The sequence below is a fragment of the Schistocerca serialis genome, chromosome 2 (genome assembly GCF_023864345.2).
Source record: "Schistocerca serialis cubense isolate TAMUIC-IGC-003099 chromosome 2, iqSchSeri2.2, whole genome shotgun sequence".
Classification (NCBI taxonomy): domain Eukaryota; kingdom Metazoa; phylum Arthropoda; class Insecta; order Orthoptera; family Acrididae; genus Schistocerca; species Schistocerca serialis.
Genome location: NC_064639.1, coordinates 198847823 through 198866576, shown reverse-complemented (window position 1 = coordinate 198866576; position 18754 = coordinate 198847823). Strand labels below are relative to the sequence as shown.

The window sequence follows — 18754 nt, the reverse complement described above, 5'->3', positions numbered from 1 at the left end:
CCATTCATTTGCATTCTACACCTATTCCCCATTCCATGCAAGCATTAGAATCAACGCTCCCTGATAGTTCACTGGACTGGTTGGTTATGAATTATTTCATATTCTCAGTGAGGTAAAAATCCAAGCAGCCATTTACTGCACAATCAGCTGTAGGTTACTGTAACTTACACTTTCTAGCAGTAATTTCATTATGTATTTTGTTTCAGTGTTTGACTTTTATATAATATTTTCAGTAACTACACAATGAAAAATCCACTTTTTGTAGTTAAATTTCTTGGCAAAACATGATGCTAGTTGAGTAGCTCTAGAGAGCAGTTAGGAAACATAAATTGATTCAGTAGGGGATAAAATTAAACAATGGAAAAATCAAGGAAGGAATAACAACAGTATTATGAAAAGGATAGATTGCTGCTAACCATATGGAGGAGATAAAGAGTCACAGACAGGCACAACAAAAAGATTCCTGTACATTTAAGCTTTAAGCACACACATTAAAGCAAACACACGCGCATGACCACTGGCCAGCCTCAGTGGTCAGGGACAGTGGTGGTGGTCGTTGTGTGTGTGTGTGTGGGGGGGGGGGGGGTCTTTTTAATTGTGCCTGTCTGCAAATCAACATCTCCTCTCCTCTATATGGTAAGTAGCAATCTATCCTTTCATAATACTGTCAGTAGGGAATAAGTATTTTACATTGCAGGCATCTTAGACGCAGTTTTAATGAATAAGGGAGAGGGAGGGTGGTAATAAAGAAAGGGAATGGAAAATAATTGCCACTCCAATTTTCTGCAGTTTGTTGTCATGATACTGAGAATATTTTGATAAACTGGAACCAACTTCCTAAATGTTACATTCTACTGAATTTAAAAGCTTTCTTGGTATATGTTTATTCATTTCTTCAGCTTTCTTTTTAAAACAAGCATGTATAATTTCAGATTTTAACTTGTCATTGAGATTTTAGTAGTGTATGTTTCTTTTCATGCCAAATTATTATGAAAAATGTTTGTTAGCAGCACATATAGTGCAGTATTCTATTTAAAAATATTATTCTCTTGCCAGATACAGTTTTATTCAACGTGCAGAACAATGATTACAATTAATGTATATTAGATGTCTGGAATTAAATTGCCTTGCAGACAGTCACTTTATTTTGTCTGACCTTTTCAATACGTATTTTAGTGTGTTGTCTGCATATTTAACTTGTTTTCTGGCAAGAATCTGGCTGGCCAGGATGTAGGAAAGCAGTTAGGGTATTCAGAATTCTGAATATCTTTAGTCTATTTTGACTTTAGTTGATAGTAGTAATTAATAATAAGAATGTTGTTTGGATTTGATGGTGGCATAAATATTCTTCATATGGCCAGTCAGCCATTCTGTTTTAGTAATATTGCTGCGCCTGTCTTGCTTTTACAATTTTATTCTCTATTTCATGATTCTGAAAGCTAAAAGGAATGACTTTTTTGTGTTTCATGCACGCCTTGCAGAGCTTGTTGTACTCATATGAACGTATCCAAGAAAAGGATGTGCCTGGTTTACTATCCGCCTTGAAATGCATGCTCTATATGAACGAATAAACAAATAAATACTTACACTGTCAAACTTCTTCATTATAATGGGTTAACATTTGTAAAAACAAGTAAAAGGAAGAGATACAATCAGTGTCAAAATAAGAAACAATTACTTCAGTTCATTAACACAACACCTACATTTTAATTACATTTGGAAAAGAGAAGATGCATAATTTGGTAATTATAAGCAATTGTCTGATCGGGAATGAACAGCTGGATGTATTGTGGAAACATTTTAATGTTTAATGGTGAGCGGTGTTTTACTGTATACAAGTGCAGAACTAAAAATGTTTAAAATTTTCATCTATTGTAATTATTAAGGAAATATCTATTTTACTTAATGGAAAACATTATAACACATCACAGCTTTGCTGGCAAATATCTGTGAAGTCTTTCCTTGTTTGCTTTTCCGTAATAGTGATTAACTGCTTAAAGCTGTATACAGCTTTAAATAAGCCAGGAAAGTAAGTTATCTGCAGTAAAAGATTAAACCAATAAATATCTTGAAATTTGCTGTGGATCCAAACCATAACAAAATGGGTTTGTGGATTCACCTCATGTAACCATACTCATGTAGCATGTTCACCTCATTACACATTCAAACTTGTTACATGTTTAAATGATGTAAACACTCTCTTCATTGTAAATCATGTTTGTTGTTATTAAATTATCACTTAGTATTAATCATAACCTATTGTTAGATAGAAGGGCATATAGCCACTGTAATGTAAGTCATACACAAGAAAAAGAACTTGTCTTTCAGCACAAATAATGTACACTTATTGTGACCAATATAAAATTCTAATATTAGATGATGAAATGATATCATTACTTATTTTCATTTTTTTCCCCTAATGTAACGGAGATTTCAGTCTCATAAAAATGTTACTTGCCAGAAAAATTAACTGTTCCTTAAAACTGCTTTGATCTTGTTTTGTTTTTTGTGGAATAAAATTCCCTCCTAATATCAGCTTTTATAGAAGCTTGTCAGTATTATATTAAAATTATTTGCATTAAGTCAAGCAAAGAATAAATAAACAACTCATTCTGTTTATGTCTTCTGTTAACTGAGTGACAGAAAGTCAATACTCAAGAGTAACACTCGATGTAGATAATTACTGTAAGTAAATTGAAGGCAAAATTTTGTTAGAAGTTTAAAGGAGCTTGCTTCCAGTGAGAACTGTATATGATATAATTTTTGTTGATTTGTGTATTGCTTGAATTTAGTATTTGAAATAAAGAGCATGACAATATCTTGTCTAAAATTTACATTCATATCGCATTTAAGAATAAAATAAAAATTTCAGAAAAATTAATAAAATCGCAAGTGGAATTTATATTCTTTTACTAGTGGCATGAAGTATAAAGAATAATATATATCATGAACACCAAAATGTTTTTGTTGTGCAAGTGTCGTATTTGAATTCTTTACAGGAACTCCCACAGAGAAACATCGTAGTGAGTGATTATCTAAAATTGACCTATTAAAGGCCCTCAACTTGGGTTGTTTTTCATTTTGGAGTGAATAAATGATTTGTCAGCAATATAAGCAGAGGATACACTTAATTTCCATCAGAACAAAAGAGTTTAATGGAACTCAATTGCTTTTAAAAGCCAGCGGAAGTGTAAAACGAGAAGACTATAGTGTCGCCATGGCATTGCTGTCTTGTTGAGTGGACTGTACTTTAATCATGCAATGTTAAGGTAACATTGATTGAAACCTTTGTAACCTGTCAAGTTGAAAACATTCTCTGTGCTGTAACATCAGCTACGTACACATCCAGTAGGCTTCAGTGGGTGAAAAGAACTAACTCTATTGTAGAATTACAGTAAAGTCGTATCTACTGGACAAAAATTCCTCCATATATAAAAATATAAGGCTTTGAGCGACAGAAAGGTATCAAAATTATCATAAATTAAATATGACCTCTGTTAACATCTTCAAATAAATAGCCATGCGCAGACTATTTCAGTGGAAATCCCATTGTTAGAAGTGCCTTGCAATATTGACTAGTGTTAGCAGGCTAGCAATATTTTGTGGTATCATCATGATGTCAGTGAGTTAAAATGTTTTTTTTTCTGTTTCTTGTTGAAGTTTTATTCTAAGGAAGCATATTTCATGCAAGTGGTATGGTAGAGAATAAGTAGGTAAGAAGAAAAAAAAAAGTGCCATAACATAATTTTTTGAAGCTCTCTGCACCCAAGACCAAGATGTGCAGATTATTGTTCAGGAAATGGGGAATGAGTGTTGCCCCTACTGATTTCCTGTTAATCTCATCATTACAAAAACATTTTATTTAGTGTATTCAGGCCATTCTGCTTTTCTAGCTGAGTGGTAATTTTCATTAATTTTTGTGATCATTTCATGATTCTTTCATATATTTAGATACTTGCCTGGTTTGACCCTACATTAAGATATTGCACCCCGTGGTACAAATAAGAGATGTCCCATGTAGCAGCTGTGTGCTTACTGTGTTTGTAACTGAATTAGAAGCTGATTTTGATTATTTTCTCTTTTTTCACCAAGCATTTCAGTTATTGCAGAATCATGAAAACGTCTTAAGAAAAATAGAATTCGCAAGTGTATGCACTGTCTGGCGAGATTAGACCATAAATAATGTGCAGTAAGGCACCAGTGATATAAAATAAATTCTCTGACCAGTTCAAAATGTGTATGAGTAAGTCCAGAATCATTTGGGCACTTTTTCTCACTTCAAAACAATTGGTGCAAATATAGGTAGCAAATTGTATTTCCATTAGAAAATTCGGGGTAATAATTATGGAACTATTTGACTTTTCAGTAAACATCCTGTACAGTAAGACAGAACTTCTCTCTCATTTTGTATATGTAGTGTTTTTCAGATCTTGCAATAAATACTTTGTGTTAATGAAAAAATGTAATGCCATTGGAAAATATGCTTTGGTGTAAATAGTAATACAGAAGTGGCTGGCCAGGCTGATGAAGATTCACAAACTGGGATATAGTTATTTCATATGATAATTATGTTCATTCCTTACTTTTGTAAAGTTACTCATTCTTACAGTTATTTACAGTTCTAACTTTTTAGAGATTAGATGCTTCGAGAAATTCAGTACACATTTTAATTAATTAAAACATTAATAATTGATTTGACAATTAAAAAATGGTGATCTTCTTTCTTACTCTGACATATACATAATACAGCTTACAAAACAATACACAGCCATAATTATATGTTGCACATTGTAGACAAAATTGCTGTAACTGGTGTGGATTGGGTAGGTCCTCACATTCAATCACTGCGATGTATTCCCTAGCACTTTTTTTACATGTTACTGTTTTTCTTTGCTAGTTTGTATACATACCTTTCACATTTTTGTATCAGCACTTTAACAGTTTCATTTATATTTTTCTCGCATTATTTTCTGTTTGCCAGCATAAGAACAAGTCACTCTCTTTTTAAAAATTTTTATGTTTTCATCCCATTCGGTCAATTTTAAGTAAAACGTGTGATTTGCTTCTAACTGGTAATGTTGCATTTCTGATTTCTTATCCTTTTACTTCAGCTACTATTGCACTAGAATGTTTTCTTCTGCTTCATGGTAGCACGTATCATTTCACTGAGTAATTCCGTAGAACAAGTTTTGTTAAGTGGTATATATAAATATGCAAGTGTTGAAATTCCATGAAAACATACAGTATAGCTCACACAATACTTACATTAGCTGTGAATTGTTTATCATGTTATTTTTACAATGAAACAGAGGCAGAAAATTATACATCCTCAATCTAAAATATTCCATTATTATATAACAGTATAAAAATTAAACTCAGCCATGTATATTGCCATTGACTCAGAGCTTTGTGACATCCATAAGCAAACCCCAACAGATATTGCTTACAGTTCACTTCATCCCGATGTATTTACTGATCGATTTACCTTTTGCCCCTCCTAGGACATGGCCTGAAGCTGAAGCTGATAAGGAAGCTACAAGTGGTTCATCAAATTATCTTTCATCCCAGACTTCAACCAATCGACTGACTGACAACAAGGAGCTGTCGCAGTCTCAACGCAGCATATCAAGTATGTAGTTTTTTGCATGTACGCCAGTTTATTATGGAAAGCATAAATAGCTACTCACCACATAGAGGAGGCATTGAGTTGAAGGCAGGCACAATGAAATGTGGTGCACATTTAAGCTTTTGGCCAAAAGATGTTCTTTGGAAACAGAAAGCACACACACGCCTTCACACAAACACAACTCAAACACCCATGGCCACTGTATCCAGCCACTGTGACCTGACTGCGGACTGGACCTGCATCTGATGGGAGCAACAATCCGGTGTATGTGGAGGGGATAAGTAGGAGGCATGGGTTGGGGAGGGGTAGGGATAACAGGGTAGAAGTGAGGTAAGGTGTTAGTGCTGCCTGTGAGACAATGGGGGGGATGGAATATGAATGTTAGGTGCATGATTGAGACACTGTGCTTGGGTGGGAGGGGGGGGGGGGGGGGGGCACTCTAGTGGGAGCAGGAAAGGGGATACGTAGGTGGAGGGCAGACTAGCAAAGGTTGTGGGAATGAAGGATATGTTGTTCAGAGAGTTCTCACCTGCTCAGTTCAGATAAGCTGGTGTCATTAGGGAGAATCCAGATGACACAGGCTGTGAAGCACGTCATGTTGAGCAGCTTGCACAGCAACTGGGTAGTCGAGCTATGTCTTGGCCACAGTTTGTCAGTGACCATTCGTGCAGATGGACGGTTTGTTAGTTGACATTCCCACATAGAAAGCAGCACAGTGATTGCAGCCACTGTGGGCTGTAGAAGGGGTGGGAAGGATAGTGGGTAGGATTATCCACATTTCAGGGCACGGCAGGAGGAAGTTGCGAGGCTGGCTGAGAACGCGATTCAGTTGCTCCAGTCCTGGGACTAACTGAGTGAAGGGGTGTGCTCCATTGTTGCTGGACAGTGGACATGTGGGAGGTGCTATGGTGGAGACACAAAGCATGGGAAATTTGTTTTTGTACAAGGTCGGGAGGGTAATTTTGGTCCATGAAGGCCTCGGTGAGATCCTTGGCATATCTGGAGAGGAGCTGCTTGTCACTACAGATGTGTCAGATGTGGGTGGCTAGGCTGTATGGAAGATATTTCTTGGTATGGAATGGGTGTCAGCTGTGGAAGTGGAGAAATTGTTGGTGTTTGGTTGGTTTGATGTGGATGGAGGTACTGATGTAGCCATCCTTTAGGTAGAAGTCAACGTTACTGGTCCTTTGCAGTCGTCACCTATGAACAAAGCCGTAGTACAGCAATGGGTACCCTAATCACAGCATCCTATGCCAACTTCTTCATGGGCCATCTAGAGGAATCCTTCCTAACCATTCAGAATCCCAAGTCCCTCACATGATTCAGATTCATTGATGACATCTTCCTGATCCGGACAGAGATTGAGGACACCCTACCCACTTTCCTCTAGAACTTCAACACTTTCTCCCCATTCTCTTCATTGACTGTACAGTAAATGGTGGAGAGTAGCCTGTACCACTACTAGTCATTTCCTTTCCTGTTCCACTTGCAAATAGAGAGAGGGTAAAAGATTGTCTGTATGCTTCCATATGTGCCCTAATTTCTCTTATCTTATCTTTGTGGTCCTTACACACAATGCGTGTTGGTGGCATTGGAATCGTGGCAGTAAGCTTCAAATGCCGGTTCTCGAAAGTATCTCAATAGTGTTTCTCAAAAAGAACATTGTCTTCCCTCCAGGGGTTCCCATTTGAGTTCCTGAAGCATCTCCGTAACACTTATATGTTGTCTGAACCGACCAGTAACAAATCTATCAGCCCGCATCTGAATTGCTTCGATGTCCTCTTTCAATCCAACCTGGTAAGGATCCCAAACACTTGAGCAGTACTCAAGAATAGGTCGCATCAACGTCCTAATACGCAGTCTCCTTTGCAGGTGAACCACTCACTCCTAAAATTCTCCCAATAAGCCGAAGTTGACCGTTCACCTTTCCTACCGCAGTTCTCACATGCTTTTCCATTTCATATCACTTTGCAGTGCTACAGCCAGATATTTAAATGAGTTGAGTGCGTCAAGCAGGACAGTAGTTATACCCCCACCCTGTCCTTCCTTTATGTTACCTCCACCTCAAGGATGACAACATCAGTACCTCCACCCATATCAAACGTACCAATCACCAACAATCTCTCCACTTTGACAGCTGCCGCCCATTCCATACCAAGAAGGGTCGTACGCACAGCTTAGCCACCTATGTTAGTCACATCTGTAGTTATAGCAGTCGTTCTCCAGATATGCCAAGGGTTTTATTGAGACTTAGCAGCCTTATCTTGTCCCCTCCACACTCTCACAGGCAGTATTAACACCTTTCCTCACTCCTACCCTGCTACCCTCTCCTCCCCACCCCAGGCCACCTCCTTACTCCCACCACCCACACCGAATTGCTGCTCATGCCAGATGCAGTTCCAGTCTGCATTCAGTATTTTAGCTGCCACACTGTTTGTTGTTGTCCACAAAATGAATCAGCCGATTAATATATTTGTCAGATATTTTTTCTTGATATGAATCACACGTTACCTTATAAAACATTTTAGTATCTAAGACAGTGCCACCCCTTCATATCCCATTAGTAACACTCCTGAAATAGAACATTCCCTCCCAGAGTTATTAACTGAATATTCTCCTAATTTTAATGCCTATTTGGGCACAAGCTACACTTCCTTTTGTGTGTTAGTACTACCTATGCAGTTTTTTTATATTGCCTTCCAGGAGGTGCACGTTTGTTTCTTAACTTAATGTGACTTACAGTTCTTACACTTTTCCTTAGCCTCAATTCCTGTCAAAGGTCACGTGCTCTTCCAAGTCTGTCCTAATGTAGTGTTCTCCTGTCTTACATATGTTTCTGTCTTACTCATTACTGAGTGCTACAGCATTTTCCTATTTTGCTACAGGTTCTGTTTAGACTTGAAATGTCTAGTGTTTTACCACCCAGATATCTGTCGACTGAATACCTTTGAATTATTATCTGTTTATTTGTCTGCTATGTTTAAAATCTTGCTTTAAATTGCACATAATTATTGTGTATCTGCCTTGTGTCTCATATGGGCATGTCATTTGTGCGAAAGTTTCCTCTTTCCTTCTGTGAGTCTGACTGTTGACATGTACTAGAGGTAACAATTTCTAATAATCCCTGTGTGTACTGTCATAGACCCAGGGGGTACTCTAAAGTTTTGTCGCAAGGGATTCTCTAAATTTGTATTGCAAAATCTGCATCCAAATACAGAATTTTGAAGACATTCTCTGATAATATATTTTATACTTTTTGTTGCAGGCAGTACATCAGAGAGTGTTCTACAGAAATTTCGTAAAAGCTTTGCCTTTAAATTTCACAAGAAGAGTGGCAGTAAAGATGGCCTTGAGCTTGGCTCTAGTAAAGATGGTGAAGGAGACGTTGAAGAGGAGAATTGTGCTGATGATGAATTAGCTACATCACAGTCACACGAACAACTACCACAAGAACCCACAAAGGAGGAAGCAGGATCAGATCCTAAGTTCAAGTAAGCTAATTGCTGTGTGTTCCTGAAAACAAATGTATGTTTGTTACATTTTCTACAGATGGTCACAACTTATATAATATTGTTACTACTACTATTCTAGTTGATGTTGTTCATGATGAATTTGGGATATAATTCTCATTGTTGAGGGCATTGTTGTCTCCTCCCTGGTGCTGTCATGAGGCTGTTGTAAGAGAGTTATTGCAGCAATCTGATTATTTGACCAATTGAAAGATGTGAAAGTTTATATTGTTACTGGTGTTTCCTGTCATATAGACACTGAGGAATATGAAATTTATTGTGCTTACAAGAGTAAATTTATTGATTATTTTTGTTTTATTTCATTTTTTCTCCCACAGCACCAGTGCTTGTGAACTCTGGAGACAGCCATTGACTCTTCAATCTTACATCATGCAGTTGGTATAATTTGTCCCAGTTTCTTCTACCTCCATTGTTTCATTCTTTCCCACAACTTATTTTCTTACTATTCTTATTAATAATTTTCATTGCTTCAATTAAAACTTCTTCAATTTTAGTGGTATTAGGAACAATAATGTAAGAATTTTGATCTACCTGATTACAGCCATTAAACTCTATCTATTTGTTCTGCATTATCTTTTCCTCTAATACCCGAACACTTCTCTCCATTTTGAATATGTCCTTTCTATTATATTACATAATTTTTATCTCAGTTTTACCCTCCCTGACTCTTCCCCATGACTATCTCATATTTTACCAACTTTTCATGTACCTTTCATTTGTGTATCCTTTAATGACCTGAGAATTTAACTTTCATTTGTGAGTTACTGATTACTGGCAACATTATTTTGTAATGTAACTCTTGACATATATGACAATAAATGTGTCTTGATACAACTTGTTTGACAAGGGACATAATTTAGGTTGGAGTACATATCCATGTACTGCAGGATTTGTACGAGTATAGGTCTCCTTACCCAGATAAACGGTCTCATGCTAGTACGCTACAATGTTACTCTATAAATGATTGCTTCAAGGTGATGACTTGTTTGGGAAGCATGGAAAACAAGGAATTCTTGAGGAAATTGAGTTTACTGAAATAGCCATGTAAATTCTTAAAGACTCATGCAATTCTGGGAGAGATTCTGGGGTGTTTGAAATGTTAATAGCCAGGGAAAAAAGTTCCAGGTCATTTTGTTACAAGTCAGTCTGAAGTTCTCCTTCAGAAACAATTGATTTTGGAGCCACATAAGGAAAAATGAAGAAGGGCATTGAATTGTAATTTATTTTTTAAATCATGGGTGCCTTATAATTGCCTGTGGGTTCTCGGGCTCCAGGTCCATTTCCTATTGTATGATTGTGAGTGTAGTGGAGCGTAACATGCATTTGGTGATTTGTGATTCACATGAAAGTAAGGGTGGCTTTTTAATTTCTGATGACCACCACCTACATTCTGAGTATTACACCTCTTGACCTGCTATGGTCCTGTCGAGAAGTTCTCCTGCCACCTTTTCATTGCTAAACCAACCTAGAGTGGTAGGATAGCATGGATTTTGGGATCATCTTCTAGTTCATTCATTGTAGATGTTTTCACCACTAGTTTTGTTAATTCTGAATAAATGTGTGTTTTTAAATTACAAAAAATATAAGTGTGGATCCATATCTAAATATGCATGTTTTGTGGATAAAAATTGAATATTCCAGCTTCGGTTGTTTCTGACTACTTTTGGTTGCAAAGTAGTACTTTACTGACTTTCTCACAGTGTTGTGCTTTAAGGTAAGGAGTGCGATAGTGTGAAAATTGTCCAATCTCAAACGTCATGTGTCGTTGCTGTCAAAGCCTGTCGATACCACATTCCAGCGACAACAGTTCAAAGCCTGTTCCTGTGAGAACTTGTATTCATGGTGATCACACAATGACATAGCGTGGCACAGAGTGGTGACAGTTACCAGTAATGAAACAATTTCTGCAGGCTGTAAAAGCTTATAACCTACAGAGTTTTGAGGAAACTGAAAATCCTAACTGAACTTTTGGGTGATTAAACAAAGTCATCATCCTGTTACGTGGAACACATGTAAACTGCTATAATCTGTAAACAAAACAGTCCGATGTACTGTGTCATGAAAATATTGCTTGTTTGTAGGTTTGGCCCTCTGGTATGGAGATCGAGCAAAGAACGCAAGAAAGGAAAAAAGGCAGCCAGAAATGCAAAGTGCAACAGTGGCGACAGCGGCATACAAATTGAGGTAAAACTTTAGCTCTTAAAGAATCAATAGGAGTGCGTTCCCATGCTGGAATGAGCAGAGTGGAAGAATTGCCCATTGAATGTGTAGTGAACTACGTGTTGCCAAAGATATTTCCTTTACCTGACAAAATTTGTAGCACGTTACCTAAATTTTGAATTAGGGCTCGTGCAACTGAGCAAGGTGGCGCGGTAGTTAACACAAAATGCCACCAATAGCTTTCTAAAGGCATGTTTACACTGATTTCGAAACACGTCCTGCGACATTGTTCATGGCTATTACTGGACTGTTGATGTTTGCAACATGTTGTCGACCTCTTGGCAACACAAAACCAGTAGTCTATGGCTGTGTCAGTACTGATCAAAGGAACATTATTCCTGACATGCTACCACTAAATGCTGCTATGCAGTGATGGTGTTTGTTGTTGCTCTGTCTGTAGTGCTGGTATTGTATTTCTTTATGAAATGGAGTGGGCAAGAAGCAAAATTTGAGAATCTGTCACTCTCTCTGAAGCAGAGGAGTGCCTCTGACACATTCAGAGTCATAGTTATAAAAATATTAAATCAGAAGCATGATTCCCTACAAAATGCTATATTGCTTCACATTACCATCAGTGATGTAAACAAAAAATTAAGTCTCTCATTTCTTAGTGCTGCAGCATGACAACAACAACAACGAGAGGATTTGTTATTTACAGATTAGAAATAAAAAATGCTAAGTGCTGTGCAAATGATGAATATATTTTAAATTCTAAAAATAACTGTAAAGCTGCCTGGACTGTCATTAAAAGGGAAATAAATAATACCAATAAAGAAACGAGTTTCCCTATTGACTGCAATATTCTCAATGAATATTTTGTAAATAGCGTCACCACCCCACCCATCAATTCTGCCTCTGATGCAGAAGCATTGCTCACTTGTGCAAAACAGACAAGGAGTGAGAAGTTCACTTGGACTCGAATCACATTAAATGATATTCATAAGTCAATAAACAAATTAAGTAATTCCAAAAATTGAAGATTATTATGGACTCAGTAATCTCATCATTAAATATATAGCAAAAGAAATTGAAATGCCTTTTCTCTCACTATCAAACAGAGTACTTGATGAAGGAATAATCCCCAACTGTCTTAAGCTCACATTTACATTGCCTGTGTATAAAAAAGGTGAAAGAAACCTCCCAAATAACTACAGACCCATTTCAATAGTACCAATCATATCCAAGTTAGTAGAAAATTGTGTGCATAAGCAGATATACAGGTATTTTGAAACCGACAAAATTTTAAATGAACAAAGTTTGGCTTCAGGTCACACCTATCAACTGTAAAAGCAGTAGAAGCTTTGGTAACCAATGTTTATGAAGGGTGTGAAAAAAGGGTATCAATGTCTGGAACACTTATTGACCTAAGTAAAGCTTTTGACTCGGTGTCACATGACATACTCATCAAAAAGTTAAAATACTATGGCATTGAGGATGACACACTCTGACTATTCAGATCTTATCTAAGCAATAGGTTACAACTTGTATATGCAAATAGGCAGAGGTCAGAAATACTCCCTATAGAAAGAGGAATACCCCTAGGCTCTGTTCTTGGACCTTTTCTGTTCATTGCCTATGTTAATGACTTCTCGAATTACATACTGTGTAAGAACATACTATATGCTGATGATATGACATTCATAAGTACAGGAGAGAACTTACATAGTGTACTGGACAAAAACAGAGAAATGATGCAAATGGCTAATTACTGGTGTCAGGCTAACCAGCTGTGCATAAATCAAACAAAAACAGAAGAAATAATATTTAATCTCGAAAGTAACTAAAAATGAAAACAAAACAGTGAAATTACTTGGGCTAATCATAGACCAAAAGCTCTCATGGGAAGGACACACCAGTTATCTATGTAGTAAACTAGCACGAGTACTTTTCTTATTGTATAAATTAAGAAACAGTGTGAGCAAGCAATTGCTACTCCACTCATACTATGCTTTTTTTTCATTCCCAACTGCAATATGGAATATTACTTTGGGGTAACTCCCCAGGGGCTGAATGTATTTTCAGATGGCAGAAGAAAGCAATCAGGTGCATGGAGGGGTTAGCACCCAGAGAGTCCTGCAGAAATTATTTTAAATCTCTTGGCGTGATGACAGTGCCAAGCATGTACATATATAACTGTCTACTGAATGCCAGAGAAAATCTGAAAAAATTGAACGTGAGATGTGATGTGCATGCACACAGTACAAGAAACAGTCACCTGCTGGACTTGCCTTCCACAAGACTTGCTGTAGTCCATAATAACTATAAGTATTTAAGCATAAAATTTTTCAATAAGTTACCATGCTCAGCTCGTACAGTACCACTAAATAAATATAAGAATACATTGCAAACCTGGCTAAAAAACCAAGGAATTCTATACAACCGAAGAATTCTTAGAAACTAATCATCAAAATATATGTTTTAACTAAGTTATGAAGAAAATGTTTTGATATTATATAAGCTAGTTATTTACTGTGATTCTTTTCTTATGTGTGTATTTAATTACTGTGTAAAACATTGTTTTACATAATGCGGAAGAAAAGGTATTTAGTTCCTTTTCTCCCCTTTCTGTAACTATTTGAATATCGCACTGAAGCTAAAACCCTCTGTAAACTTTGACGAAGCCAATTGTATGAAAAATACTGAAAGGCTAATAAAAAGGGTGAGGGGACAATGCTTTCTACAAGACAGAGATGGGTGTACATAGGAGGCAGCAGTCAGTCGAAAATGTGGATGTGGCAGGGGGGTATTGAAAATGATTACTACTATTAATTTAAATAAATAAAAATAAATAAATTGCCAGTTAAATATATCTTCTTTATCAGGGGTCAGTGAACTATGTGTGAAATATACTGTATATAGCATTTAAAAGCCTAAATCAGGCTCCTAATTTTTAAAATTTTCTGGGGCAGGGGGTCAGAGCCCCTTCTATATTTGGCATGTGAACTGATAGCTTCTTCTCTAGGTTGACAGCTGTGCTCTGATGCAGTCAGAGGGTTCAGTGAGATTTGGAGGGGTAATTTCAGCCATGAGGATCGTCCCTATGAGTGTTTGAAGGTGAATGTGCAAATGTTGTAATTCATATAGCCTTGTCAGAGACTCGTCTCGTCAGCATTGTGTTGAAACATGCACTCTTCATCCCTCAAAGCAGCATTAGAGGAAAATGGAGTACAGAACAAAAATTACAACCCGAAGGTGCAGACACAATGTAAGCATCCTTCCGAGACAACCAAGCACTAGCTTTTCCACGAGTACTTCAATGAACATTTATTATTTCTGCTTAAAATTCTAAACTTCCTTCCATATTTTTTTTTTGTTCACTCATTTGTGAAGTGGTTTTCTGGTTAATGGATGACAGTGTAAACACTTTCTACTCAACAGAATGCTTATGACAGTCTTATGCTATGAAATATTTAATGTCTAGAACCGGTGAACACAATAGCTGGACTAGCTACCAGTTTCATTTCAACAGTTTTGTTAATTTTTATTAAATTAATAATAAATTTAGTTTTCGTTAGAGGATACGTCTGGTTACAGATGCTGCCTGGCTCGGCTCATGTTACTGGAGGTGACAGCTCTGAATCACACGATACTGATCACCTTGTTGATGATGAGCCCCTAGATGAAATGGATAGCCCGCCAGCTGTAAGTAAAGAACATCTTATTTAGTTACTTGCTAAATGTTGTGCCACATAGGGTGGTAACAAATTATTGAATTATATAATCAAGCTATATTGTTTTGCTGGCATGATGGAACATCCATACTTCTTATTTCTCAAGCACCACAAAGAGGGAAAGTTGAAGTTTTCATGTTGGCATTTGACTGCTTGTACTATTCAGTAGGAAAAGTGTTTCTTGTTGTTGGAGCTGATGATAACATTACCAAATAATAATATCTGGTTTGTGCTTAATACATAATGAAGAAATATTGTTGTGGTTTCCTAGACATTAAGACAGGTATTTGGTCATATTACTCTTCCTACGGTGTCACTGAGGATGAGAGACACACACTATCACAACTAAGGGAGCATATTCATCAAAGAAAAGATGCAGGAGGTGCCCAAGCATTGGTGAATAAATGGATATGTGTAACTGGACAAATTGACTCATTGGTTAATTCTACGACCCATACTGAAGGCAAGGAGGAGAAGGGGCTCATTTTCCAAAAACATTGGACCTGTCATAGTGGCGTACAAACATGTAACTGTATTTAAATACATTTTGTGAATACCTGTAATGGAATGTGATTTGCATATTCACTATTCACAGTGAAATTGGTGATTAATGTCACAAACCGATCTTATAAGTGGAACAAGAAACAAACCAACAAAATAAGTCACACAAATTTTGCTGTCAAAAAAGTAGTATAAAGAAATCTAATTGTTTAAGATAGAACAACTGAAACCAGGCTGTAAGGTTCAAATAAAAATCATGTAATTGTAGTTGTTCAAGCTTTGAAATAGGTTCTTTATCAAGAGGTAGGAAAATATAGTGAGTAGAAAGAAAGGGATGAAATTTAAAGTTTTAAACATGTTTTAAACATGGTAGATGAGGAGAGGAAGTAAAAGTTGTTTCAAGTTTAATGGAAATTAAGACTGTATTAATTGATATAGAAATTCTGGTAGTAATATTTATTTTTATTTGGTTTTGTATTGAAAACATTTTTTTCTGTAGAAGTGAAATTCAGAATTCATTGGTTCAGTGAAAATTAGAGATGTAATTTTATCAAACTGAATTTGGTGTCCATAATAAATGTTAAATATACTGTTCCCTGTGAAAGTTGTACATTATGATATCATAGCTAAACACAGAACTTACGAAGATGGCTATGCACATTACTGTTGAGGTAAATCAGATGAGTTAAGGTATGAAGATGCTTGAATGAATTTACAGTCTCAAAAATGCTTGTAAATCTAGTTTTTAGGCCACTCTGTGTGAACACTGAGGCAATCCTTACATGTTGGTTCTTCTGATACGTTCACAGTTACATACAACACAGTTAACTTAACAGAAAACTGAACAAGCTTCAAAAATAATTTCTAGGTAGCAGTTTCCACTATTGAGGATTGAAGCAGTGTAAGTTCCACATCCCTTTGTTATCAAGTGAAACTTTTTTAAATTTTTTTTGTAGGCAGACATACTAAATAGGCTAATGCTGCCCATTATCACATCATAATACTTTCCTCTGTCTTCTCCACAGACCCATGGTTGACAGAAAATTTATCTATTCTGATCCCCATCTTGGCCAAAACAGAGTTAAAAAAACTGAAAGACATCTTTTTACAGTTATATATCTGTCAGAGCTAAAAATGAGCACTTGGGTTGACCATCATGGTACTGATTTTTACTAGTTGCGTATATAGGAAAAATTACTTCATGAGGCTTCTGAAGGAAAAGAAAAAAGAACAAAATTCCATATGTGTTAATAGTCTTTCTTTCTGTTTCTTTTCTCTCTTTTTAAGTTTTTGTACTATTGCTGAAATTCTAATGAAAGAAGGTTTAAATAATTTTGTGTCAGTTCAGGTGTAGATTAATGCATTTTTCATTAGATATTCCTCTGCAGCAGTGAAGTTAAATTCAATGCCCAGCCTTAGTAATTTAGGTTTTAGTGATTTTCATGAACTGTATCAGATAAGTATTGAAATAGGTTATAAAAGAACAGGGCTGATATTTACTCTAGTTGGAGTATTTTACTAATTATTCTACTGTAGCAAGGCTTTCATTAATTATGATTATATTTTTTAATTCCCATCTGTCATTTTGTTATAGTATTGATTTTTGTGAGAAGACTAATATTTTATAAAGGCATATTTTTCTACTCTGCATTGTAAAGAAAATATGTCAGATGTGGATTACTGTAAACCAATGCAAAATTATTTCTCTTCATTTAGGTAAGAAGAAGAGTAACAAGTAGTGAAAAGTCATCTCGACCACAGTCAGAAGTTATTCAGCAACTCCTCATAGATAAGTTTAAGGTGAGCTGACACTTTTCATTTGAATAAATCTTTGAAAAGTATAGACCCAAATACTTTTCAGTGTCTGCGCCAGGGAAAGTAAATCAAAGACGATCAGTTTATTTACTTCATTGTCATTACTGTAAGCAAAATGAAATCCATGAAGGGATCTTTACACTTTCAGGGAGAATGAAGAAAACGCTAAATAATAAATGATATATTACACACATAATGCATTTCATGTCACTTGCATCTAAACTGATAGATATTGATTACTAAAATAACAAAATGACTTGCAACAAGACAAAGGCTGTAAGGTTAAGTTTTTCACTACATATTTACCTTGTATTAGCTGAATTGTGTGTTATTCCCCTGCCATTTATAGTTGCTTTGGTCTTTGACAGGACTCACAAACCCAAACAGCACATAAGTTAAGAGATAAGGCAGGAAATAAAACAGGATGTGGCGTAATCATCATATGAGGTGGAAATACGGCATGACAACTGCCTCCATTCTGTCATTTTTGAGACTTCTTTAGTGAAATATTGTGTATTGGCTAGTTTTCATGTGCATTATGTTTGCATAAAAGTTTGAATACAGTTATGAAATTCAACAATAATATGAGGACACTAAAAGGTAGTTTTTTAAACCATGCTTTTAAACATTCTTTTATTTCTCCATAATCTTTGTATTTTGGCAGAGAAATTATATCACAAATGTTAATCCTAAAGAACTTCTGCTTCATTTAATGGAATTTTCAGTTCTCATATGTTGTATTTAGCAAAGGTGGGATCTAACTGCTAGTTACAGAACACACACAAATCTAGTAACAATGATGTAAATAACAAGAATTAAATGCCAAAGTGCATGAAGCCTTTTGAGAAAATTCATTGAGTGCATGTGTTCTCAGTTGGTGTTGCAATCATTAGTGATAGAAACAAATGTATCTGGTGCCACAGCTAGGATTAGGGATGGAAAAAAGCTGTGTGTAAATTAAAATAAGGGAAATAATTTCAAAAACTCTACTTCGTTTCTTGATAAGAACAATTTTTTTTTTTTTTTTTTTTTTGACACTGTTTTAGTGCACAGGTAATTAAAATAATTCCTAATTGTTCTTTGTGTATAAAAATGAAACTGTTATGTTTACTCATATTGTCCATTTTTTGTGGATTATATTTTCATATGAAGAATCATACGACATCAACGGGCATCAGATTTTTTTAGATAATCTCATTAAAGATGAGGAATGTGCATGATATAACAAAAGTTCAAAGCAGTTGTGTACATATTCAGTGCAAGGTTCTTGAAAGTATGTCCTAGCAGAGAGTTATCATACTCTTGTGTTCGTTCATCACTGTTTGCATAATTTTTATCATAAGTGAAAAAGACAATCACTCATTTCCAGACATATTCATTAGAAAAATTCG

At 36.0% G+C, this 18754-nt stretch overlaps 1 protein-coding gene and 1 long non-coding RNA gene across 2 annotated transcripts in view; one reads left to right on the top strand and one right to left on the bottom strand.

The window, feature by feature from the left end:
- Nucleotides 1-1723: 1723 nt before the first annotated feature.
- LOC126456938 (uncharacterized) lies at nucleotides 1724-17825 on the bottom strand. The gene is made up of 3 exons (XR_007585414.1): nucleotides 17670-17825; nucleotides 14899-15016; nucleotides 1724-1869 (listed from the first exon to the last, which is right to left on the bottom strand). It is a non-coding gene; the product is annotated as an uncharacterized LOC126456938 (long non-coding RNA).
- LOC126456937 (rho guanine nucleotide exchange factor 4) overlaps nucleotides 14902-18754 on the top strand; it is a 48192-nt gene continuing 44339 nt past the window's right edge. Inside the window, exons 1-2 of the mRNA XM_050092874.1 lie at nucleotides 14902-15018; nucleotides 17265-17348. Of these exons, the coding sequence (XP_049948831.1) occupies nucleotides 14911-15018; nucleotides 17265-17348 (192 nt within the window). The 5' untranslated portion in view covers nucleotides 14902-14910. The remainder of the gene's footprint in view (nucleotides 15019-17264; nucleotides 17349-18754) is intronic.